At 33.6% G+C, this 27,388-nt stretch overlaps 1 protein-coding gene across 5 annotated transcripts in view; it reads left to right on the top strand.

The window, feature by feature from the left end:
• Positions 1-27,388, top strand: part of kmr (pleckstrin homology domain-containing family A member kramer) — a 56,824-nt gene that overhangs the window by 21,769 nt on the left and 7,667 nt on the right. For 2 of the 5 annotated variants that reach the window (XR_014878259.1, XM_085190557.1), the window contains exons 3-19: positions 13,670-14,901; positions 14,988-15,195; positions 15,373-15,412; positions 15,934-16,022; positions 16,138-16,783; positions 16,869-17,537; positions 17,941-18,136; positions 22,439-22,674; positions 23,189-23,305; positions 23,632-23,796; positions 24,063-24,307; positions 24,506-24,663; positions 24,894-25,033; positions 25,536-25,641; positions 25,775-25,897; positions 26,198-26,341; positions 26,642-27,288. Coding sequence is in view for 4 of the 5 variants with exons in the window: in XM_085190557.1 (XP_085046683.1) it covers positions 13,670-14,901; positions 14,988-15,195; positions 15,373-15,412; positions 15,934-16,022; positions 16,138-16,783; positions 16,869-17,537; positions 17,941-18,136; positions 22,439-22,674; positions 23,189-23,305; positions 23,632-23,796; positions 24,063-24,307; positions 24,506-24,663; positions 24,894-25,033; positions 25,536-25,641; positions 25,775-25,897; positions 26,198-26,341; positions 26,642-27,288 (5,161 nt within the window). In the remaining variant the exon portion in view is untranslated. Of the gene's footprint in view, positions 1-13,669; positions 14,902-14,987; positions 15,196-15,372; positions 15,413-15,933; positions 16,023-16,137; positions 16,784-16,868; positions 17,538-17,940; positions 18,137-18,766; positions 22,128-22,438; positions 22,675-23,188; positions 23,306-23,631; positions 23,797-24,062; positions 24,308-24,505; positions 24,664-24,893; positions 25,034-25,535; positions 25,642-25,774; positions 25,898-26,197; positions 26,342-26,641; positions 27,289-27,388 lie in introns of those variants that run through there. The other 3 variants (XM_085190558.1, XM_085190560.1, XM_085190556.1) reach the window with 3 other exon arrangements.

The following is a 27,388-nucleotide window of genomic DNA, read 5'->3' on the forward strand; positions in this document are numbered from 1 at the left end:
CAATACGTGCAAACGCATCTAACACTTCGTTGCTATAGAGGCAGGCGGGTTTTTTTTCGAGCTTGTGGTTAATGCTGAAGAGGGTATTCTGTCCCTGATGAAAAGCAAGTACTACGTGGCTGCCTGTGAGGAAAATTAAATAGAATGCATCGGCCGGGAATCGAATCGGGCGGCCGGGCCGCCCGCGTGGCAGGCGAGTATTCTACCACTGAACCACCGATGCGTGTAAGGCAGGCGGGCGCGGCGGACGCATGGCGAGTGGCGAGCCGTTTCGCAGCAAGGATTTTTTGATATTATAACAACTTCTAAAGTACTTATTAAAATGAAAAACGGTAAAAGACAGTTTTGATCTACATTAAATGGCCCACGTAACTAATGTACTTATTTATATGCTGAGAGTAAGGGATAAGTGAAACTTGAGTAACATACAGCTGATGTGTCAACGGCGGGATGTGTCAACAATTAAATGCGTTTTTCTCTAAAACTATTCGCAATTTCGAAATTGTGTAAAAAGAAAATTTTATCTTCGTTTAACGTAGAAAATTAATAAAGTATTTTAAAGGATAAGGATTAATACCATTATGGAAAAATATCCCTCACAATAAAAAATATATTGAAATTATTATTTTTTAGACAGAAAAATGATCACTATACGTTATTCTTAAAAGATACGAATATGCTCTCGCGGACTTTTTTGTAGATCTTATTAAGAGGAACAATACTCCAGTACATTTTTTCATGTAGTACTTACCATTAGAGCAGCGCATGCGCGAAAGTGTCTCAACGGGTAGGACTTTATACACATTTATCGTATTTATGTTGATTTACATAAGAATGTACAAATAATAAACTATATATAAACCTTCTACGAAAAACACTCGACTTAATGGTGAAGACCGCATCAAAATCCGTTGGGTGGTTTAGAAGAAGAAGAGTTAGAAACAACAGACAGACACGAAAAGCGACTTTGTTCTATAAGATATAGGATTATTATGATTCTTTTAGGTTCACGATGTGTCCCTCGGATAGCAAGATAGGCAGAGGTAGCCAAGTGTTAAGACACTCCGCTGCCCATTACCCGCCGAATTCTGAAGGCATTGCGGATTGAGTGGTGGCAATCAACGCCGAGTTTTGCATCGACCCCACAAGCGGGATTCGAACCCACAACCTTTCGCGCTTAGTCATACGCTCGTGTCCCTGAGCCACGAGTGGTCTCAATAAATTATTAATATTATGTCAACAATTATTTTATTTAAATAACAATTTAAATCCTCTAATAGTGTTAGTATATTGTAATTTCACTTTCAGACGGGTCACGTTGACGTCTAACGTTATATTCTTTGATTACCTCTCGACAGTTGCACTCGATTTTTCGTATAGTCGGCTTACACAGTGTTGGGACAATGTTGGTACCAACTTGGTAACCAAGTAAAAACTGTCATTTTTGTACCTTCACGCTCTATCCTGCACATAGCAGGGTAAGCAGAGGGAATCTGGAGAACTATTGTTGAGACACTTCACATTTCTTCCCCATTAACACACTTCCGTTCCCCAATTTCCGGCAAATTCTAAGGGCGTTACTAGTTGAGTGGCGGTTCTCATCGTCGCGCTTTGCCTCAACGCCGGAGTTTAGATTTTTTAATGACATTTCAATGTATTATTGGTCACAACTACTATACTTATTTACTACAAAGTTGGATCCAATGTTATATAGAATGTATGTTTCGTAGGTGCGATCCGAGCGTGAGAGATGAAAGTCATTGTCGTACGAGCGCTTGAGTAAAGCTGTGTTGGCTTCACTTTTTGTTGCGAAATAAGGTTAAGTGCATATTATAATTTGACGAGGTTCCCTCGCGAATTAGGATGGAGTTTACTCTCTTGTAGACTTCATATATACAAGAGATATAAGTATGGACGTTAATTTTATTTATTTGTAACTATTTCTTGTATTTATTTCTTTCTCGCAATGTCTGTCTGTATGTCTGTGTGTGGCACTGTAGCTTCTGAATGATTGAAACAATTTGAGTGCGGTTTTTTTAGTCGAAATCCTTATTTATCTCGATGGTTCTTAGCTAAGTTTTATAAAAATCGGCTCAGTAGTTTATGAGCTACGTGCTACTATGTCATTTTGAAATAAATGATATTTTTAATCATGTTTTTTTCTTATTTTAAATTTTGCTATTTAAATTCAGAGAAAATAAAAATCTTCTGTTCTAAAATGTTCTATTATAGCTATCATTATTATAAAGTAAACTAAAGTTGTTTAGTCACCGCCTTCGACGGTTAAAAAAATTTAAACGAAAAAGTTAATATTCTAATGGAAATGCTGGAGTCCTTGGTAGGTAAACAAATACCTTAGGCACGTGTTAACGATGTCTCAACTACAGGCACTTGCGTGGTTACAATACATTTTAGTGTTTATGTAAATATAAATGTATGTTTGTTCTCTACATTTATAACTCTGTAACACGTTTGTGATTGTTATTTAATGTATAATGGAGCATTTTTAAAAAATGCTAATTTTTATGTATTATTTGCTTAATAAAGGTATATTGAGGCTAATAGTGGCGCTGGGGCACAAGCTTGTGTTTGTAAACGCGACAGGTTGTGGGTTCGATTCTCATTCGTTTCTTCACTTCTTCGTTCTGCTTTTGAGGCAATGTGCGGCGTTGAGTTTCGCCAGGAGGAGGTAATGCGTGTAGAGACACGAATTCTGCAGAAATTAGGGAGCGGAGTGTCGTAGCACTAGATTCCCTCTGGTTACCTTGCCATATGCAGGATACAGAATGAAGCTGAAAAAATAATTAAATTTCTCTAAAGTTCAAATAATAAGAAGCAATGCTACTATGTTTGAGTTTAATATTTCTATTTATTTCCAAGTCAATTAAGTAATTACATCCACAAGTGAAACAATATAATTCCATTCGCACGTATTTTGTAATGAAAGCTCCAATGGTAATTAATTAATAATTACAAGTTATACAACTACAAACAACTGTACAATAGTTGTTAAATCGATTAGGCTTTATGTCTAATTATTAGTTATATTATTTTCAAAATCTAAATATGTATGTATATTTTTTTCATAATAATCTAGCTTGAGGCCGTGTGACTGTTAACGCGGTAGGTTATGGGTTCGATCCCCATTCGAGGAAATGAAATATTTAATATTCTCCGATAACGACGCAAATGCGGCCGTTGACTTCCGCCACTCAACACATAATGCTTTTAGAATTCGACGCAAAGTGCGGAGTGTAATAACACTAGGTTCCCAGGTTCCCTCCGCCTAGCGTGCTTTCTGCGGAATACATCGTGAAACTGATTAAAAGAATAGACATTAATGACCATAGCGTACTTTTGCATAGTAATAGTTTGATTTCAATCTCCAATTTGTACCTATTTGTTATTTTGTATAATACTATATTAATTGAGGTGCAAGGGAACAAAATGTGACTGTAAAACCGACTGGTTGTGGATACGATCCCAACTCGAGGAGATGAAATATTTATTTAAATTTATATTTCCATTTCTTCGCTCTGGTGTCGAGGCTAAGCGCGGCGTTGAGTTCTGCCACTCAACACGCAATGTCTCCAGAATTTGGCAGGTTCACTAGGTTTCCTCTGTCTACCCTGCTGTGTGCGGGATACACATGAACCTGATTTATTTTATTTTATTTTCTATATTAATTACTTGTTCACTAAGTTTAATAATTAATTGTTGACATTATAAACGTGTTTTATCTTTTCAATGTGAAATATTGCAACAAATCATATTTCTATTACACCTGGTGTTGCCATGTTATATACTCGTATAAATATTACGAGGTCACTTTTACATTGGGCTTCATAGAGTTAAATATTTTTGACATTATTTACTAGTAATATCGCTTAATTTTCTATCAACGAATTCTAATTTAAATACTAACTTTTTTACGGTTTCTCTTTATAATATTGAAATTAAAATAAACTTTAAAGTAATAACTTAACACAATCAGTTGTACTCAAGCTTCACTAGTAAATAAAAAACATTATTTTATATATGACATACCTAATTAAAGAATATTTCCATCCACATTTTAATATCATTACTAAATATAGTCACAGATAGTGAAGGACGTTTAGCTGGAGGGTAGGCAGAGGGTGCCTAGTGTTAAGACACTCCGTTCCCTATTCCCCGAATTCTGTAGGCATTGCGTGTTGACTGGCGGAACCCAACGCCGCGATTTGCCTCGACACCAGAGCGAAGAAAATGAAAATATTAAATATTTTATTTCTTGAGTGGGAATCGAACCCATAACCGTTGCGTTACTTACTATATAAATAATGAAGGATATTTCAAATATATCTCGTATAAAATATAAATGACATTATTATCGAAATCATCAACACAATCTATGTGTGTAATATGGTAATTTATATCACTATTTGGGCACGGTCGGAATGCACTCGTTCCTCCTACACACCATCATTATAAATAAATATTTGTAAGCAGAAATTCTAAATATCGATGTGAATTTAAGAGTAATAAATAAATAAAAATTATATGCATATTGCATATATTTAAGCTAGCGACCCTACAATAAATAGTCAACGAAATTATTCATTGATAAAGAAAAAACAAAAACTCTCTTATTAAATTCGCAAAAATGTATTTGAAGTATTTGTCAAACATTACAGACAGTTTATAAAATGTAATAAGAATAACGAATGTTTAACTTCCACGACTATAGTATTATGTAATACATAAAAAAATATAGTATTTTTATCTTTTCGCACATAAGAAGGAATATAGAGGAATCCTCAAAACTTAGTGTTAAGCCACTCCGTTTCCATTTAACACTTCCGTTACCCACTTTCCGCCGAATTGATAACCTTTGTTTAAGTATAACATTTTATTTAAAAAAAAACCAAGTAATTCAAGTACATTAATAATAAAGGTACTTACTATATTTAGTGAAGGAAATAAAGCGCCTATTTGATAATTTTCAAGTGTAAGAAAATTCTAGAACTTATCACGTCGCTTTAAAATTTCTATTTGAATGACACTTATATTCGTTTAAGTCTTAGTTTAATACATTTTAATGAGGCTTTTGTTTCGGTGTTCTTTTTATGGTAATTAGTAACACGTATTATGTAAAACTGCAACACCGTGTGCAAAGAACTAAGTATTTTTACCTAAAAAAATATTCTTATTTAAAAAAAATGTCTCATGTGTTAAAATTTAAAAAAAAAATCAAATTATGAAAATGAGATTTAGAGTTACAATACGGATTAACTGGGAAACATAATAGAAATAATGAGTTTAACTTTAACGAATTATTTTATTAATATTCTTAGATTAGTTGGTTCAGGTGTTTTAAATTTCAGCTGAAAAGAAATCACTAAGCTATAAGAAGTTCTTATTTCCCAAATATAGCAGGGGAAGTAGAGGGAACCTAAGTATTAAGATATTCCGTTCCCCAATTTCGAAATTCTACCTAATTTATATACACAAAATAAGTTTCTTTTTTTACATAAGCTAATAATCCTGTTATCAATTATAATCTATTATTCTATATTTAGCAATAAAAAAACTTATTTGAATAGATTTTTATTGTTAAGAGGAACCTCAGCTTATGAATTGGATAACAATAAACACTAGAGCCAGTCGGTAACAGTTATTTAAATTGCTCTACATGTCGCCAGGTTTATTATCTTCGCCACGTTTTATACTATAGCTACTATATACTAAGTCTGTTTACAAATCCTGTTATATTAAACATAGTACAATGCGCATGCGCATATATATCTTTTAATTCTATATATCTCTAAAGATATAAGTTAAAATAGTAGTAAATAGTAAAATAGTCGGTTTATTGGCCCGAACTAATTATTAACATATGATAAAAACCAGTTTAGAATAGAATAGAATATTCTTTTAATATTCTTTAAGATGTTCGTAAAGGCATTATTGCTTCAAGCTATCTTTTACAATCAACCAGTAGCTAATTTAGTTTGTTCATTTTAAATTTAATTTGACACAGACTTAAAAAAAAATCTCACATTTTCACATTTTACACCTAAATAATATTAGAATTAAGATTAACTGAAACAATATAACTCTTACATTATTTACCTATATTTGACAGAGAGAAAAGAGAGAATAACCCTTTTCTTTATTTAGATATAATAACTTCAGTAGGAACCAGCACCCCGTAAAGTCGCGACGACCTGTTACCCAACACCGCTTCGTGCTAATCCAACCACAAGCACAACTGTATGATATTACTATTGTATACGTACTTTTACGGTCTGTTGAATACGTCGTTTTTAAACATAATTATTTTGTTGATATTTATTATTTAAATATACGTTTATATTGAGGGAAAATAAAAATTGCAAACAACTATAGCAAGAGAGTTCCACTTTTAATAAGCACCTGCCACTTGAAAAAAGTTTTTAATTAGTTAAATCGACAAGTTAAAAAGCCACCTACAGGTGTTTTTGCGATGTTTTAGAGATTTAAAATGATGTAAAAATACTGTGTATAGTTCTATAGGCAGAGGGAATATATAGTGTCTAGACTCTTCCCACTTTCTGTGTAGAAACGGGAAACGTGTATTCAGTAACTATTAAAGCTACATTTTAATTAAAACCTTTACTTACGTAAATTGTATTTTTGTTTAATAATCCAACAACTGACATCAAGAATGTTTTGATGTTCTATATAGGTCGAGTAAATAATTTAGATGAAAGAAAGAATTTGTGTTACTTTGATATTCAATTGACCTTTTTATGTGTGTTATCTCATTTTTGGTTGGAACGTTATTGCGTTAAACGTTAAATGTCGACATTAGGACTATAGCAGCAGTTTAAAATTATATTAGGTATAACAAAAACTTAAACAGCTTGTTCAAAAAAGCCAAATCATTATCATCATCATCATCATCATCATCAGCCTGTCCTCATCCACTGCTGGACATAAGCTTCTCCAATGGCACGCCACCGAGCTCGATCTTCAGCTCTTCGCATCGTCACCCCATCTAGCTGGAGGACGTCATACATTACGCTTGCCAAGACGTGATCTCCACTCTAGAACTCGCTTACCCCAACGGTCATCGGTTCTGCGGCAAATGTGACCAGTCCAATGCAGGTGTTAAATACCAATATATAAAAACTTATAAATTTTTGTTTCTATATGTTGGTACACTTGCTTGATATATATGACTCATTGAAAATGTAAATATCAGGGGTGAAATATAGTTTTGATTGTCAAAGTTTAAACATATCTATTTTAATAATACTGATGCCATTGTGGCGTAAGTGTTATTATAATATTTTTATTTCACTTTATTTAAATTAATAATAATCTGTAATAAGTAAAATTGTTTTATTACATATAGAAACACAGTGTGCCTGGCTGAACCTAACATTATTATTTAATCTCATTAATTAAAAAAAAATAGGGGGTTATTTGTGGTATGTATAAGATAAAAAAAAACTAAAAACTCGCATTCTTATTTTTTTTCCATTTCAACCTCTATTCTGCAAGTAGATAAGGCTGTTAAGACTAGTGTTAAGACATTCCAATTTCCACTTTCTGCTGAAAAAATATTAAATATTTAATTTCTTCGAGTGGGCATCGAACCCACACCATGTCGGGTTTACAGGCTCATGCTTGTGTCCTTGTGCCTCGATTGGCCTCTAACTTATAGAATAAATAAAAATTTAATTGAAATAAACTTTGCACAAACTATTTACACAAGTTCATAGGTACCTACAATAAAATAATAATAAGGACTTGACAAGAAGCGATGTACGTGAGTCGTACTTGTATCGTACAGAGCTAACTTTATGGTTAACCTTCATATATTTACCTTTACTACGTTAGGTACCTTTAATGACATCACCCTTTTTAATCGTCGTTGGTATTTATTTACTTATATAGATAGATAGATATATTTCATGAAGTCTTGAAGTACATACTCGTAAGTAGGCACTTAGTTGATTTAAGAATTGTGTTTTAAATATAGACAATTAAATATCTTCATTTCTTTACTCTGGTTACTTGTATCGAGGCAAAAGCGCCGAAAGAAAAAACTATTTATTTCAATTTCCATTATATTTGAATTATTTTAAACATATTATACATATAGGTTCCTTCTCTTAATTTTACATAACGTTCTTGAAATTGTATTTGTACTTAAAAACTTCTTCCGAACTTTACGCTACGAATCGCTCGACAACTTTAAAAACTACTTCGGCGGAGAACTTTCGAGAATTTCAGTGTACTACTTAACGTACTTAAAAAAGTTTATAGCGCAAAAACTTTGAAGAACAACACATTTTCTTGTCTCGAAGAATTCGTAACATCGCTTTAGGCCTTCGGGGTTAAAGCCAGAGTCGTCGGAGGCTGTAGAAAGGAGTGCGGCGTGCATCAAGGACGACTGCACGCGCGCGGGTTGTTCACCTCGGCAGGAATGCGCCGCGGGAACCGAACTTGCGGTCGCGGGACCGGTGCGCGGTGTCCACTTACTTGAACCGTATGAATTACCTCTTAGCGTGTTGTAAAACTAAATAGAGTTATACATTTTTGTGACTTATGTATCTATAATCAGGCGGCTTCGCCCGTTTGAATCATACGAATATTTATTAGATATATTTATGAAATTATTTTCAGTTTAGGAGGTAAATTGTAATAAACCGTGAAACACGTGTTCAATCAAAAAAAATCTTTTGTGTTGTCAGAAAAATAAAATTATAACTAAAATATTATATTTAGGAACAACTCTTCAAAGAGATATAGTAATAGGACAGATAGAGTGTAGAGTCACTTACCAAAACTTTAGAAATCTTTAACAATATCTACTAATTTTAATAAATATATAAAATATACTTATACTGTGAGCTAAATAGCTACCATAGTAAATGCTTGTAAACTTGTTTTTATTTAAAGCGTAAAACGAGTTTGGTTTAGCTTGGCCTAGTTGATAAAAGTCGTATGGGTGCATTTTTTATAATCGTATAAACTAATATGATAAACAAAGGTTGACTACATACAGACTTTATGAATATTACCTGTAAATGTAAGTTAATTCATTGACGTAGAATAGAATAGAATAGAATATACTTTATTACTCACATAAAAGAAATATATAGAAAGAACAACATAAATAAAACTGAAAGAAACGTATGCAAAGGCGGTCTTATTGACTTAAGACGTAGGATGCCTAACAATGATATTTTCATTCATAGTAACAAAATAAAATTTAAAATGTACGATAATGATATTAAATAAACATAACATAAATTAGGTATAATGTAGTGTATTTCTGATTATATATGAAAAACGCGACTGGTTGTGGGTTCGATCCCCATTCGAGGAAATGAAATGTTTTCTTAAATTCATATTTTCATTTCTTCGCTCTGATGTCGAGGTAAAGCGAAGAGTTCAATTCTTCCACTCAATATACAATGTGTCCAGAATTCGATGGAAAATGGGAAACGGAATGTCTTAACACTAGGTTCCTTGCCTACCCTGCTATGTGCGGATACTATAAAATAGCTGTATAAAATTAACTATAAAAAATTATTTACTTATACTGTTTGTATGAACGTTTTGAGTGTTTGTATGAAAGTTTTGAGTGCCTGCACTCTATCATATGTTTTAATCTTAATATTATAATAATGCATGAGTAAGCTAAGATAATATACAGCTGAGTTGTATAACAATCAACAAACATCCTTTACAGTGTGTAAGCGCGATTGAGTGAGTTCATTGAAGTGTTTCGCTACGTTTTAATTATACCGACTGCGTTCAGAGCTTTTAACATAATATTTTTTATATTAACCTAGGTATATTTGTTATGAATATCTCATTATTATAGTTTTAATATTAAATTATTATTATTTTTTTATATAAAATTAATAGATTTTGTTGGGAAATTTTTACCATTCACTATGAAATTTGTACCATAATATTTAACTACTAACTCTTTGTAAATGAATTTTTTTCAAAGATTTTTTTAATGTGTTTTACCTGCTAAATTTAAATGAAGCAGATAAGGCACTTCCTTCCAAATAGCCTATGTATAATGTCTTTAAACTAAGTGAAAAAAATACTTTTTATATTATATACAGGGTGGAATTGTCTGCGCCACTTTAAATGAAACCACAGTTTTAACTACTCTATAAAAGCCTAATATAATTCGGAAAAAAAATAATTCTCAAAAATGAAAAAGTTTTTTTTTCAAACAAAACAAATAATAAATTTATCGTTTTATAATAAAACGCCATTTGTAAAGTATAATATAGGCACGCACACACTTACCTGTCAAAGCGGCAACGTCGCATACGTATGTGTGCGTGACACGAAATACAGGTATGGATAAAAATCGTGAAATGTAAAAAAAAATCCTACGTCCAAACCGTTGAGGTACCTTGATTATTTTTTTTAATATTGGGTTTGAAATATTTTATGCAGCCTATATGCAGTTTCAGTAAAAGAAGCGCTGCCTCTTCCACCCTGTTTATAGTCTAGTTACATGAATAAGGCTATATACTATAAGTAATATAAGCTATGAATAATAATGAGAAAAATATGCCCATGCCATGCGGAAAATTGGAAAACTCATTATTTGAAGGAAGTGGAGCACGTCGTCGTCGCTATTCTACCCTTTGTGCCTGAATGTTCCTTGTTCGTTTAGTAATGAATTAAAATTTTAAATGAATTGCTCTTGCTGAAGAATAATAATATTTAATAATAACAATTTCTCATGAACCATCCATCCATCAGCCTTTCAATGTCCACTGCTGGACATAGGACTCCCCTAATTCTCGACACTCCGTCCGGTCCTGCGCCCTTTGAATCCAGCGGATTCTCATGAACATAAGGAACATAAGGAAACGAAATCTTAGTGGAGCAAAAGAATAGGATAAGACTTAAAACGATTGTGGGTTCGATTCTTATTTGGGAAATGAATTATTTTTATTTTCTCTCTCTGGTATCAAGAAAAAGCACGCTGTTGAGTTCTGTCACTCCACCACCCCACCACTATGGGATAGTGCGCGAGGAGCAGAATGTTTACACTAGCTAACCTCTGCCTATCCTGCTATATGCGGGATTTAGTATGAATATTTATATATTCAAATTTATATTTATATAATTAATCATAAAATAAATAATACAATTTCTTAAAAAAGAAAAAAAAACCTGATTCTGCACCACATTGCAGTGTCGCAAATGAATATTTTGCTGTTGAAAATCAGGTCATTGCTAAGTTTGACATTGAAATGTGATTAATCGGTCGTCTCTTACGTGGTCTCAGGATTGCGGCCTGGCCGCTCGCCAACTAGACTACTCCCTGAATAGCTTGCGAATTATTATCATAATACGATTGTGTATATTAGAGGGTTAAATTTATAATTTTTGCATAAATTATGAAAATACGGACTAAAAATATTTGTATAACCCTAATAAATTATATATAATTATTGTTTATATAGACTTGTGGAGGCCATCCAGGCACTGATCAAGTTTCTCCTGTGGAAGTATTTATTTATATTTTTTCATTAGAATCTAATGTTAATTTAAATTAATAATTTTTATAAGGCTTTCGATATTTACGACCATTTACGACAAGGTAAATAAAAAAATAAGATAAAATAAGTAAAAAGCGTTGAATCTATTGTTATTATACTGCATTCTCAAGACTTTCATAAATATAAATAATGGTGAAATAATAAAATTTGAAAGTGCAAAGCGAGCTCGGCTATGAGAATTTTGTTCAATAGATTTAATTATAAAACATAATTGAGATTTCTTTGAAGAATGAAAAAATATTACTGCGATAGTAAAATTTACCATAAAATAAAACTATTAAAAGAAAACGAAAGAAAAGTCAACTGAAAATCTCGGAACTGAAACTAAACAGAGTGAAGTATTTACAAAGCTAACGAGTGCTATTAGTCAAGTATATCAATTGACAGCTTGTCTATAGTTTATGATATCTTTTATCTTTTCCACTAGTGGATAATCTTTTTCCATTTTCTTGGTACAATATAAATAAAAAGAAGTGCTTTGAAAAAAAAATTTATGTAGAAATTAAAAAAAAACTATTATATAGACATGACAGAATGGTTAGTAATAATTAAAAAAAATATTAACATATGTGAATAAGACGTCATCACCGAATGTACGTCATTGAAAGACAAAGCTGCTATTATAGCTAAGTTCTTTGGTTGTCATTAAAAATAGATGCACATCATTAACGCACTTCCTTCATCAGAATAATGATTGACGAGTCATTAGGAGCAAGGAAGTATTCATAGCGACAGCTTCAGACACGAGCTTATTTATACTTCCGGATGTTACTATATATAACATTACTTATGTATAGTGTGACATTTTCTTATATTTTACTAAAGAGTGCTTCTGGCCAAATATAATGTAAAGAAAAAAGAGAAAAAAAGACAAAAAATATATCAGATTCACGTTATATTCCACACACACAACAGGGTAGGCAGAGGTAACCCAGTGCACTCCGTTTACCATTTTCCGCCGAATGCTGGAGCCGCGCTTTGCTTGGAGCCACACCAGAGCGAAGAAATGAAAATATAATTTTCTTGAATGGGGATCAATCCCACTACCTGTCGCATTAACAGGCTTGCCACTGATTATTAAGTGAAAAATCCTAAAATTAAAATACTTGCGTTATACAAAAAAAAACATAATTAAAAGAAAATTATAAATTTTAATTATTAAATACAATTTTTATTTAAGTAATAGACTCGTTCAAATATTTACTATTGTGTGTACTCGAGCGTATAGAAGATAGCACAAAGGCTTCTAGACAAATAATGTATGTGAGATTGTATGTAATTGATTATACGCTTCAATTATTTTTCCCACGCATATTGACACATCTCAAATAGCGACTACGTGTATTAATTATATTATTAAATATTTACTAATTATAAATTGTAATACCGCGACCCAATTTGTTGATTTACGAAATTATTTAATTTTTTATATATATTAATGTGATATTAATTGAAATCTAATGTTTTTATGCGAATATTTTTTTTATACTGCTTTATATATATAGAAAGATATTATTTTAGTCTTTATTATAATAGTTGTTCAAAAATTTCTAATATATATAAAAATACTTAAATAACTGTAGACGACAAATAACTAAAGTTTTAAATGTGTATATACAAAGAACTATTACGTGTCGAGATGCAATATTCAGTTCTTTTCAGTTCAAACACGCACGTTATCAAATGGCTGCGATAACGTTTTGATTAAGCAATTCAAATTGAAACATTTCTATATTAGTTGGCAAACACGCGAACTTTAGCATCAGATTTTCTGCATTCTTAATAAATCAAAAATCAATATCAGCTTCACGCTGTATCCCGCACATGGCAGGGTAGGTGGAGGGAAGTGTTGGAGGCATTGCGTGTTGAGTGGCAGAGCTCAACGCCGCGCTTTGCTTCGACACCAGAACGAAGAAATGGAAATATAAATTTAAATAAATATTTCATCTGCTCGAGTGAGGATCGAACCCACAACCAATCGGTTTTACAGTCACATTTTGAGCGCCACGACTAGCGTGGCATTCTTAATATTTATAATTTATATGACTTGTTTCTCCTAAGTTGCTAATATTGATTTAATATTGTTACAGGATTGACCCACCGGTGACACAAACAAATTTTCAAATGGAGAATAAAAAAAATGTAACAGCAACACAACAGCCGCTGACACAACAACACCTTATGGCACACCATGTCCACCCAGACCAAATATATTCACCACAAAACTCGCAAATACCTGCGCACTTGAACAATCAAGCGCAAATACAGCCCAATGGCGTCATGCATCAGTTATTACAAAGTCAATATCATTCCAATATGAATGCACGATCACCTCTCCTTGAAAACAGGCACGAAATGTATGGAACTGGACATAATCACGACTACGCCAGACATTATGGAGCGAATGATAACTTCAATTACCCTCAGTCTCCGCCTAGGTTTGAAAGGACCGAGATACATACAGACCAAAATGTTAATCATGAACTTTTGCAAAATATGCCTAAAGGATATAACGCAGAAGTATACCAAGACTATTTAAAACGAAACCCACCGAAAGAAAGTAACCAAATATATCAAAACCATCAACCTATGTATAGGCCTAATGTTAATCAGTACGCTACGAAGCCCTATTTACCTTATTCCAGTCGGGTAGGTCCTCAGAGCAACACGGAATTATTAAGAAAGCAGTATAACGAAATACAACAAATGAAAATGCAGCAACAAATGCACTATCAAAATCAAGCACAAATGCATCAACAACAAAAGTTCGCGGAACGACAATTACTGTTACAACAATTACACGGCGTTCAACCTCCACCAAATTTACAAAACAGTATATATTCCGACAGTTCCTATAGAGACTTGTATAGCAGCAAGAGCGATTTTAAAGATTACAGTAGTCCTGATCTGCAAAAAGATTTCGACATGTACGCTAAAAATAACGAATATAAAGATAGAGATATACAGAATAGACAATATCAGGATAACCAGTGGGCAGTGAGTCCAGATTATCGGGAACCAGACAGGCAGAAACCACAACATGAACAAGAAAAAGCAAAGTCACCGGAATTTAACAATAAGAAATCAGGATTGGTCTCTCCAATGAAGTCCAGTGAATCCAGCACGCCCAGCATAAAATCGCCATCTTCTGAAAGTCGTCGTAGTAGCGGAACTACAGCTTTACGTTCCCCGACCGCACAAAGAATACCATCAGCTCCTATAACTATTTGTGGATTACTTTACAAGCAAGGATCTGACGGCTTGAAGGTTTGGAGAAAGAGATGGTTTGTTTTATCCGAATACTGCTTATTTTACTATAAAAGTAAGTTTTAATTTTATTTCTTTATTTTTTATTAAATATCTACTTACGTTAGTTACAAATTAATAAAAATTGATTTTTCATTTTAGGTCAAGACGAAGAAAAGCTTCTTGGATCGGTGCTGCTACCTTCGTATAAAGTATCAGCGTGTTCTACTGAAGATAAAGTGATGAGAAAATTTGCGTTCAAACTGGAACACGCAAATATGCGTACTTACGTGTTGGCTGCGTTAGATCAGGAAGCTATGGTGAAGTGGGTTAAAGCGCTTACTATGGCAGCTCTTATGCAAAGTCCTAAGTAAGATATATTTTATATTGTTAGTGCTATATTTTTATAATACATATAGAAATACAATCTTATAAAATAAGATATTTTTCTAGTGTAGTAGAAAATTTTATGTTTTTGTTTTAAAATTCTTAACGGTATCAAATTTGTACAATAGAAAAGATATTAACGAATCATTATATTTTTCAGCGAACAAAAACAAAACGAACGGACCCCTGCTAAGACAGAGGTAAGTTAATTGAACATTTACCGATACAGCGTTAAGGTGACAATTAGTTCGCTAGACCAGAACCAATCTTGTGTGGTTATAGCTGTAAATGATTTGATGTCACCGCAAAATAATGCAATTGCTTAGCTAAATAAATATTTCAGTATATTGCCTTATTTTACTACTTTATTTATAATTTAGATGATTCAATAACAAGTAACATTAAATGATTTCAAACTATTTATATGACACGAATCATTAATCATGAATTGGGTACTCATTACACTATTTAAATATAACAATTTAAATAAACAACAAATTTCTACAAAAAAGGAATTTGACACTAAATTAGAAAAATGATTTTATGATTAAAATGAAGATATTTTTTATTCTTCAAAAAAATCACGATTAACAATTTTGCATACTTTTTTAAATTGACAAAAAGTAAGCTATAATTATACTCACTATAGTAATTGTATAAACTATCCTATCGACTTAATATTGAAGGATGTCAGTTTTATAGAAGTATTTTTTTTTGGTAGGATGAAGAAGATGCTGGTCCTACATACGCGAATGCTCCACCAAAACCACGACGGTCTAATGACGGCTATAACTCACCCAGTCCAGATATGTAAGTATTTCTTATTACTTTTGTAATATATAGGCTTACTTAGCTTAGCATTAATCAACTTCATTAAAAATATCTTTTTTTAAATGGAAATAAAAAAATTCGAATAAAATTACAGGTACGATCCAAATTACGATCTGCTAAAAAAACCAGCATCACAATACAGCCAGGGCACTCGCTATCAAGACACATATAGCCAGGAGAACTATACACGCAGTCCACAGTCACAGCAAATATATCAAACAAAACGATACGACACCCAAAATTTATCATTACCATTAAATACTGATACCATTGAGAAAAGTCCAAACACTCCTTCTCAGTACAAATCTAACCCACAATCTCCTTATTTTAATAATAGGTCAAGGAATCAAGAACAAGAGGATAAGATTGAAAGCGTATACGATAAACAGCCAGGATACAATCCTTTTCAAGATTACATCGAGAAGCCAAACGACAAACCGACTACGGAAGCAAATAAAATATACAATGAGAGCTATCCTGAAACTCGAACTAATTCTAAAACCTATGATTTAAATAAACCTAAAATGACTATTAATGAGAGGCTAGCGGAGCGACGGACTCCTGACGCGTATGGCCGTTCAACTACAATGTCGGCGTATAATACTGAGAAAGTTGGGGACTACGAAGATATTTACGCAGCATATAATGATAAATATGTGAAATCACCCAGTACATCATTGTCGAAAGACACCGTGAGCCTATCTAGTCACAAGTCTCCTCAAGAACAAACCCCTACATATGTAAGTCATATTATATTAAAATATCTTAGTAATACAATAAAAAACCAATTACCCAGATATATAATTCTTAAATACATTATTTCAGCCACAAGAGAAAACCTTCAGCGGGCCATCAGTACTAAGGAGAAAGAAGATGCAAGCAAGTGGTATCCAACCACCGATGCCGCGGCCGCACAGTGCTGATTTCTTAGAATATGAATCTAAAAATGAAATAAACAAAAGTAAACCAACACATACGTACGAAACAAAGCAACCTAAACGACCTAAATCCAGTTTAGACATAAATTCATATTACGATCCAAGCTCAGATAAATTTTATTCCGAAGAAAGTTATGCACAAAAAATGCGTCAATCGGCACAATATTTGCAACAACAAGCAATGGGACCTAGAAATATACAAATACCTTTAGAGAAGTACGCTAGTGGGCTGGCAGAAAAACAACTACATTCTCCGTATTCACAAACGATAAATAATAATTATGAAACGGAGTTTAGCGTGAATAGAAATGCACGTGACAACGTTAGCTACAATTCGAAGTATAGTGATATAGAGGGAATGAATTCTAATTGGACTTTGAAGGAGAAGGAAGACAATCAAAAGGACTATATGAATAGAAGTGGCAGTGTAATGAGTGACAGTTCCAATGTGAGTGCTTTCGTTAAGGAGAAATACGATCCGAGTGACAGTTTTATGAGATCAGCCAGTGCAAGACTACCGTCTACAGAGAAAGATGGGGAGAAAAAAGTGCAACAGGTATGTAAGTCTTTCTATCTAAGACTAAATTACGTTAATTAGTATTTTGTATAAATGCATTTAAACATTATAAAGTATAATTTAATATATTAATAATGCTTATAGACTGAGCAATACATGCAATTAATGGGGTCGTGGTGCAAGAGCGCAGCATCATGTACGGCATCTAACCGTAAAAGCGACCGTTGTGGATTCGACTCCCACTCGAGGCAATATATTTTTTCGTTTCGCGGTGTTAAGTTCCGCCACTCAACAAGCAATGTTTTAAAACTTCGGCCATAATCATATTAGATGGGTCATTAGGCTATCTCTGCCTACTCTACTGTAACACTCTTCATACAGCGTGAACCTAAAACAATAAAAATAACTAGATTTTAATCCTAATCTTTCCCACGACTTATAGCGAGAAGAATCTATGAAACGGCTTATAGAATGGAAACAACGCATGTTACAATCGCCACTTACAAGAAAAAGTACTCCAGCTACAATTTCCTTAGCGAGATCTTTAAATCAAAGCCGACAGTCGTTAAGATCAGATCAATATAAACCTAAGACATATAAAAACGCCTCCTATAACAGTTATTCATCAGACGATGAAGGTACTTCACTAAACATATTTTTTACCCATTAGTAGTACTGCATGAAACAGATTTAATGTTTAAAATATATAATTTTAAAAACAAGCATGTATATTTTTCATATTTTAATGCATGAATTCCATTTTATATTACAGTTATTTTCAACATATAAGTACAATTTGTTTAAGCAAATTAATGTTTATATCTTACCCTATTAAGTTTTTACTAATTTACGTTATTGGATATCATACTTTTATGAAATTTTGGATATATTTTATAAAAGTATAAAAATGCCACATAATTTATTTGTATATTTACAAACACCCATATACTTTTATTATACCTTTCGATGTTATGTACATAAATAAGTATTTAAATTACACTGAGGCCAATTGCAATAGTATATTATGATGACTTCGCTTCAAGGAAAGGTACCTTCCTGCCTGTTGGGACATTAACTAACAAAATATTCAATTAGTTTAGCAACGGTGGTGGGCTATCGACATTGGTGTTGTATGAGTAGATGTATTTTAACTATGATAATAGAATAAAATTTAATATTACTAACAATCACATCACCAACTGAAATCAATTTATTTCTTCTGTTATGGTAAACTTTATTAAAACTATGGTTTCGCTTTTGCACCCCAGAAGAAACATCGGGCACTGATCTGCAAAAAACGGGATTGCAGGCAGGAAGGTCCCCTAGCATAAATATCACAAGTCCTATTACCGAACTTACTCCGCACGCGCTTAGCTCAAATTCACACGCAGAACAAAAATGTAATACGGAACCTGTTGTTGACTCACCTGCGGAAAACACGTATGAAAATATACTTTGTACGATTTCTCTCCCTAAATTGATCCATGATGATGATTATGATGATGATGATGACGGTGATGTTTTAACAAATAGTGAAACAGATAAAAATGTATCTACTTTGACATCAACGCAAGAAGTGCTAGATAACCAAATTTGTATAGCTAATGAATCAATTTTAAGTGATCACGAAGGTTACGAAACTCAGGATAGTGAAGCTGAATCAGAAACCCAATTCGAATACACCGATAATGATTTAGATGAAGTCTTACTAGCATCTGACAATGAAGTTGATAATCGCGATGAAAATATTACCACTAAACCCAATATTGTTGAAGACTTAGTCCTTACACAAGAAAAAGCTATTGAAAAATCAGTAACACCACCCGCTGCGATTTCCTTAGGGGAAGATCATTATTTGCCAATGAGTCCGCGAAAAATATCGACTATTGAGCCTGCCCACAAAACGATTCTAGATAATATAAGTGTTTTTAATCAATCTATGCCGTTTCATTATGAAGACAATCCTTATGTTGAAATGAATTTGGGAACGGAAGAAGATGATATGCAAACTTATGAAATAGTTTGTGTAAAGGATACTAAACCAGAGCCTGTTTATATGGAATTAACTAACGTGATATCACAAAAAGGTAGTATTGAAGAATCAATTAAACAAAGCTTACCACTAGATACAGCTTCAAATTTCGCGGATACAAAGGAGCAAACGTTGAAAAGAAATTCCAAAGGCGATAAAAATTCAAAAGAAAAGTTAGAGCCATCGGATTTAGAGGAAGATAACGCAGAAGTATCACTTGATGCACCATTTTGCAGATTTAGTATTTCCGATACGTTTAGACCTGCATCTTATTACCTTGGTGGCAGTAATCCAATGCTAGAAAGACAAGACAGCTCTGATAGTGATATTTTGCCACCTCCACCGGTGCCCAATTCTTCACCCCCGTTTGATGATATATTAGATGAAGAATTATCGAAATATATATTAGATAAACTTGACAAATCAGATATATCTCAAGACAATTCAATAATCAAAATGTTAACTAGTGAAAATCAAAAAATGAATAAAATGAAAAAGAGAACTACGTCTTTAATGATATATGGCAGCAGAACTTCAATTCACGATACGTTAACAAGAGGTGAGAAAGTACGCAGCAGTAGAGCAAGTTTAACAAATGACAGACGTAAGCCAAGGGAACAGTCAAATATATTTTTAAATAGTACCCATAATGATCAACAAAATAGTAGCGGTGTTGACACAGATTCGCTTAGAAGCTATAATGCAGATAAAGCGTCTTCCAGATTATCATTAGAGTCGGATGTCAGCAGTAAATTTGAAACAGCGCCCTCAAATATTTCTGAAGTCACCAGTTTGCTTGAATCTGACTCCATGATTGATTTACGTAATAATTATGAAACAAACAGTTTTGAAAGTTTAATTAAAAGAAGACCTCTTTCTGACGATTCAATATTTGAAGTTAATGAAGCTGAAAATATTACTTTAAGTGACGTAACTCCTAATGTTCCTTTAGATACCTATTTACATGATCTTCAAGCCAGTACCAGTGAGATTAGGTTAAATAACAGTTTTACGAAACGACTTAGAGCAAATACTAATAGTAACCTTGTACATAATCATGGCGAAATCAAATATGACGGTAAAACAGGAGTACATAAGCGGTCTTCGAGTACCCCAGTTGCCCAAAGTTTAGTTGGTGTACCGGACGAAGAAAGAAATGCTTTTAGCTTTCACTGTAAATATAATTATGAAAACAGTTTCGAATATATGGGATCTCAAAGTTCTTGTAGTTCTAATGGGTTACCGATGTCACCGATATCATTTTATCGCAAGGAATATAATGGGGATACATTGATACGGAAAAATCTAAATAATAATGTGCAACCTGATAAAATAAAAGAATTCGATTCAGAAAAAATGGTGTTAAAGCATGATAATGAAACAGCTGGATCTTCAACAACTACAGGTTTTCACAGTAGAGAGAGTTCTACAGAGCATAGTGCTCCTTATTATTATTCAGATCTGTCTTCCCAAGAACATATAAATGTTCTTCCTATTTCACACTATCTAAAAAATACCAATAAGCACCGTAAACTCAACAATCAAAGACGTAGGGCCCCAATGAGTAAAAAGAATGAAATTTCACACATACATAATCCTATACGAAGCAATCAATTGTTAACCTCTGATCAATCGTATGATTTAGCAGCCTCTGCCAGAAGCGTTTCGGTTGAATTTTTAAGCGCTGTTGAAAAAAATCCTGACATTGACATGAAAAACATTTACGAATCAACTTGCAGCAAAGCGTCCAAAATACCTGAATCCATAAATTTAATTTCTAGTCTTAGTTGTAAAAAAAATAGCAAAAACAAAAATTACGACGAAACATTTTCTTCGGATATAAGCATCTCAAATCCAAGTAGTGGCCAAGTAAATACTTCTGTAAAAATGTCTACAGGGAGTATGTCATCACATTGTAGTGAAAATTCATCAAATACAGTATATTATGATGCGGAGACAGAGACGGGCGCTTATGAAAATGTTATGTACCACGGAGAAAAACATTGGGACGAAGATATTTTGTGGCGTGATAACTTAAGGCGCGTGTCTCATAGACATGCAAGGTCTATGGATGATTTAGATACAGTACCAATCGGGAATTCAATCTTAGATAGGACATATCCGAATTCATCCACTATGAATAGTATAAAACGTATAAAACGGCCGAGCGCAACTTATGTAAATTGTAATATTCAGGGCCAACTACAAAAACAGAGTGATGAAGAAGAAAGACAAAAGGTAACTATGAGTGATGAAAAAGATGAAGACGATGTTTATGTTAGTCTTGTTGAAGATTCGGAAGTTTCCACGGAACATTGCGACGAAGGAGTCTACGAGCAATTGGCTTTAAATTCTACGCAACATTCTACTGAGTTGGGCGAAAAACAATGTAGTAGTCAAATAAGTAACAGACGTCAGTTTGAAATTGATAGGGAGAATCTTAGACAGTGGGATCTGATGTCCAGTGGTTTAATGAAAGGAGATGTAGGGCGCGTGCGGGGTGTAGTTCTCGGTATGGGCTCAAGTAAGGTGGACAATGGAACTGATAGAAGCAAAGAAGGTATCCTATAGCGATATGATCCTGTAAGATACGTTATGTAAGTTCCATTTCAACTATGATTTCAGCAAAAGGCAAAGTCAGTTATGTAAATAATTTGGCATCTTTATGTGGATATTTATCTATGTATATTTCATTCAAAGGATGGGTTAAACACGATAAGGTGTATTAAACACTTGGCATGCAAATCTTAACATTAATTGTGTTTTATTAACTGTAAATATGAAAAATATACTAATATGTGGAAATAAACACTTTATCCTGTTTTCGCCATCTATACGAATATTTTAATATAATAATTTCAGTTAAAATTTAATCGATATATTTATGTTTCGTTTTATGTATTAACAGCTTCTATGACGATGTCAGGCACAAATATAGAACCAGGCCCTACTAATAATAACAATAATCAAATTCAACAAGCATTGTCAAAGAAAGCATTCCTTGGAAGTAACACATCTATCGGCAGAACTAATAGAGATGGCAATATACCAGTCAGAGCTGTGAGTCCTAGAGTGAGATGGGTTGAAGAGAAACCTTCTGGTGACCAATATGGCTCGCAACAGATTACTACATCACAGCAAAACGTAAGTATTTTATTATATTACATATTCTTTAAGGCTTTATTATATTACATATTCTTTAAGGCTACTAGTATAAACTAGTATATGTACCTGAGGTTACTCCAACCGCGGCAATAGTAGGTTAAAATAGCTTATAGCGTTCCTCGATACAAGGTATATTCGACTTAAAAACCAGCAGCTCCTTAGATTGGCGCGATCAACTAAACAAACTCTTCAGTTTTATAATATTTGAAGAGATTATTTTGGTTTTCTCGCTCTGGACAGCGTTGAACTCCTCCTATCGAAAAGTGGATGATGCGTGCGATCTTGTAGTGTATACAATAAAACATGTGTATCTGAAATATGGTAAAAGTCTGCTTGGAAATTCTTGGAGAATTAGTGTTGACTAAATAAAAAGGGCTTACAATAAACTGTTATAGAAGTTAATGTCCTTCTTATAAAAAAGTAACATTCATAAAACTATATTTTAGAATAATAAAAATCAATAGTTTAAGATATTAATGATATCTTTTTTTAGTTAAATATAATAGGGGCTGAAGAATCTTGGACTACTATTAGATCACCGTCGAGAGCTCAGCAACCTATCAGGGCTGTAAGCCCTAGAGTCCGGAGAAACACTGAAAATGATGACTTGGTAAATATTTTCTATTAAAGAACTTATATATTGTATGAAGCATGACTTTTAAAATGTTATATCAAAGTCAGAAATAGATTTTATGTTTTTAATTTGAAATGTACACTTGTGCTATATTCAAACTACCTATAGTGAGAATGGTATGCAAAATATAAAATATTTAATTGTTAATGCACATTAGATTATTGTTATTATTTATTTACATTTATTTATAAAATATTTTCATAAATAATTTGCCACAAAAATTCCTCAGGTGCTTTTTTATATTTGTTTATGTCTTAGAAATTGTGCTTTATTGTTTTGTTTTGCATTGTTCACTATATCAGCAAAAGGAAGTTCAAAATAACGAAATCGGGGACATACCAACCGCTGGAGAACTTTTAGGGAGGAGTCATGAGGAACTTGTTCTACTTTTGATACAATTACGACGTCGGCACGCCATCACACACCGCTCTATTGAAACCTGCTGTGCCCAAATAAATAGTATTGAGGTGCTTGTTTGCTTTTTTTTGTTTAAATTTGTATGTATTGTTTTTGTTTTTGCTTGTGAGAAAAACTAGAGTAGATTTTGTGCATTTGTGATGTTTTATAATAATGTTTGTTTGTTTAACCCTAATTTGTACCTGTGTATGTTTGTTGATAATGTTTAAAAACAACGAATGCCTGGAAATTTACCAATGTGAAATAATAATTTTGTTAAATTTGATTCTAATAATATACAAATACTTAAATCTTATTTCTTAATCATAAATTGCAGGATTGTCTCAGTTCACTAAAGGCCATGGAGCGCGAGGAGAGCTTACAACGTCTGGAACAATTAAAAATGCATCTAATGGAACTGGAAAGCCAGTACGAGAAAAGTAAGCCTTTAGTACAGCTGGTCGATAATATGGTGAAATTAGGTTCCCTATATAACAGACCTGGATCCACTATCGAGAGATTGGAAAGAAATCAACGGCTTAGACAGAAAGTTTTAGCGGAGCATGCTATAGAAAAACAAAGGTGAGATGTTTTTAAATAATCTTTGTATTGTAATGTGTTTTTTTAATTCTCTTCGTTCGTTTAATTAAAATAATATATAAAAGATAAAAATATACATTTCGTTACTGAAATATGAAACTACATCTATTATATTTAATTATTCAAATATTAACATGATTTAATAGGTTTAAACTAATAAGACAAATTTAAACAAAACAGATGGATAGAAAGTGCAGCAGCAGGTAAACCACTAGAAACCGAAGCGGCGAGGGTCCGCGTCGCTGAGCTGTGGGCTCTGGAGCAGGAGCTGGCGGACGAGGCGGCCATACTGCAGGGACTGAAGACGGACAAGGACGCTATTGACTCGTTACTCACTGGTAAGCGGTAATACTTGTATTTTGTATTCCATCCCCATGACATTTTAAGTACGGGAGGTTATTCTAATTCATAGGAATAATCCATTATTATATAATCGGTAGTACATATTTTAATCGTCCCTAGCTCTTTCGCCTCGTCTACTGTCATCAACTCCTCTTTACATGCTCTCCGGGGCACCTCATGCTTTTTTCGTGTTTTATATATAAATTAATATATCAAATATTTGCAGGCGTCCGCAGTAAGCTGCCGGGCGCAGGCGGGGGCGGCGTGGGCGGTGCGGGGGGAGCCGGTGGGGCGGGGGCGGCGGGGCTGGAGGCAGAGCTGGCACGCGTGCACGCCATGTTGGCGCACAATTCTAAGGTTTATAAGGTTTTCATCTATACCATGCACTTTTATTTTATTTTATATCCCTTTAAATTAAACTCTTTAACCCCATTATTCACGTATTTTATTGGTATAAAGAGTTTAATTTAAAATATGTAAAAATATTATTATCCTTTATTTCGTGTATGTACTCACTGTTTTGTTGACGCTTTAAGTGCTTTTGCTAACATTGTTTATTGATTATTTTAACTATTTACATATTTTTGTTTGTAAATGTTTAATTGTTGTTTTTTATAGTTTGTGCATGAAAAAAAAAAAATGTTTTGAAAAATGATTTTTAATTTTGTAATACATAAATTGCTATACATGACACGAGTCGACACTAAGTCTAGTCTCTAAGTTAGCTGTAAATGGCTGCGTAGACTTCAATATAAAATGTTTCTTAATTTAGATTTTTTCTTCTCGAATCTCGACTGTACTGTAAACGGTCTCTAATAACATATTCCAACATATAAAAATATATATAAAAATGAACATTTAAATCCAGAAACTAGAACAAACGGTAGCAGACAACGCGCGCCTCGAGCGCGAGCTGCAGCACCTGCGACGCGCGCTGCGGGCTCACCCGCACCCCGCCGCCGTGCTCGAGGACGGTATGTACGGAGGGAGATAAAATAAATGACTAATGAATTTTGCGAAATATGTTAATTTTAACTTCCCTCTTCCTACCCTGCTATTTGCGGGATACACCGTGAAGTTAAAAAAACACATTTTTTTCCTTTTCAGAGGTATCCCGCGTCCAGCATTTAGTATCAGCATTGCAGCTGCAGAGACAGGAACTGAGTCGCGCCGTGCGACACCTCACGCAGCAGTCGCACGCCTTGCAGACCACACACGATTCTATGCCTGGTAAGTTTTTATATAGGACTAGACTTTTAGTTTTAACATTTTTTAGTCGAGTTATTCTACACTAAGTTAAAGCATGCATTACGATTTAATATCGAGTCATAATTTTGTCGCAGTAATGTTTTGTATTGATTGTTTATATTAAAGTAAAAAAGTGCAGCGATCGAACGGGTTTGAATCTCGGTACGTAAATTTTTTATAGGTTTTTTAAAATATAAGGGAAAGATATAAAGATATAGTTCTGTCACTGAAAATCTTGACCAACCGTTACGTTGAAATATTTAACAATTTGTTTCGTCCCAGGCAAGCGTCGCCCCACGACGTCCTGGCACGAGACCAACCTGGACACGGGTCACAGCACGGCGCACGCGCGCCTGCACGCGCCGCTCTACGTGGACACACGCGAGGGCGCGCCCGACACCGACGATATGCACAGTTCTGGCTTTGGTATGTATCGTTCTCGTATCGTTCAGTATATAGAGGCGCGCTTTTGCTTATTATCAAAACAAGGGTGAAAATATTAAATATTACATTTCTTCTAGTAGGAATCGAACTTACAACCGTCGCTTTTACGATTTTGCCCTTGTGTTGTTCTATAATATACTTACTTAATTACATGCATAAATAAACCAAATTTTTATACGATTTCTAAAATATTTTTCTATCCTCAATATGAAATGACATTGTAAAAATTTTATAACTAAAGATTACATTATTTTCTAATCATTAACATTTTACTATTTTCAGGTAACCTATCAAACGTTGAAAAACAAGAGATAAAAACGGTTCGTATCGTCAAACGAGAGAGCGAGCGACGTCAACGGGATCGAGAACGTTCCTTACAGCCGATGTCCGATTGGTCTACCAACATCACCGCCAACATAGACCAGTTCCTCGAAGAAGAACTGGTGCAACCCATAAACAACTATAGAGCCTCGTCTCTACCACGCACAGATTATAAATACGAAGATTATTACAAACAAAACGAGTATAGACAAGAGAAAAATCTAGAAAGTCCCAAATATCCGTCGAGTCCATCTCTATCTAATTACGACTATTCACGCGATATATCGTCATTGAGCAGTAGTTATAACAGAAACTACAAGCACGAGAGGAGTCTTTCAAATCAATACACGACCAGTCCAACGGATAGTTCCAGAACTTTAACCAACATGTCGAAAACTAGCAGTATAATAAGTTTGACGAGATCCAACATGGAGTTATCGCCCATTTTTAAAAGTGAAGCTGCGAAACAGATTGTGACCGAGATGAACGATAATGGTTCAATGCATCGACGACAAGTACCAAGGGAAAAGAGGAGACATTATACGGCACCTCATCATTTAAGCGCTAAAACCCTGAATGAGATGCCCAAGGATGGATATAATCAAGATGTAAGATTTTTTTTTTGCTTTTTGCGGTAATTCCTGCGTATAGTAGGATTATATTAGCAGTATATTGGCATTTGAAATTCTATGTTGAGTATTGAAAGAC

The sequence above is a fragment of the Heliconius melpomene genome, chromosome 9 (assembly GCF_056956725.1).
Source record: "Heliconius melpomene rosina isolate 202511_hmr_F chromosome 9, ASM5695672v1, whole genome shotgun sequence".
NCBI lineage: Eukaryota > Metazoa > Arthropoda > Insecta > Lepidoptera > Nymphalidae > Heliconius > Heliconius melpomene.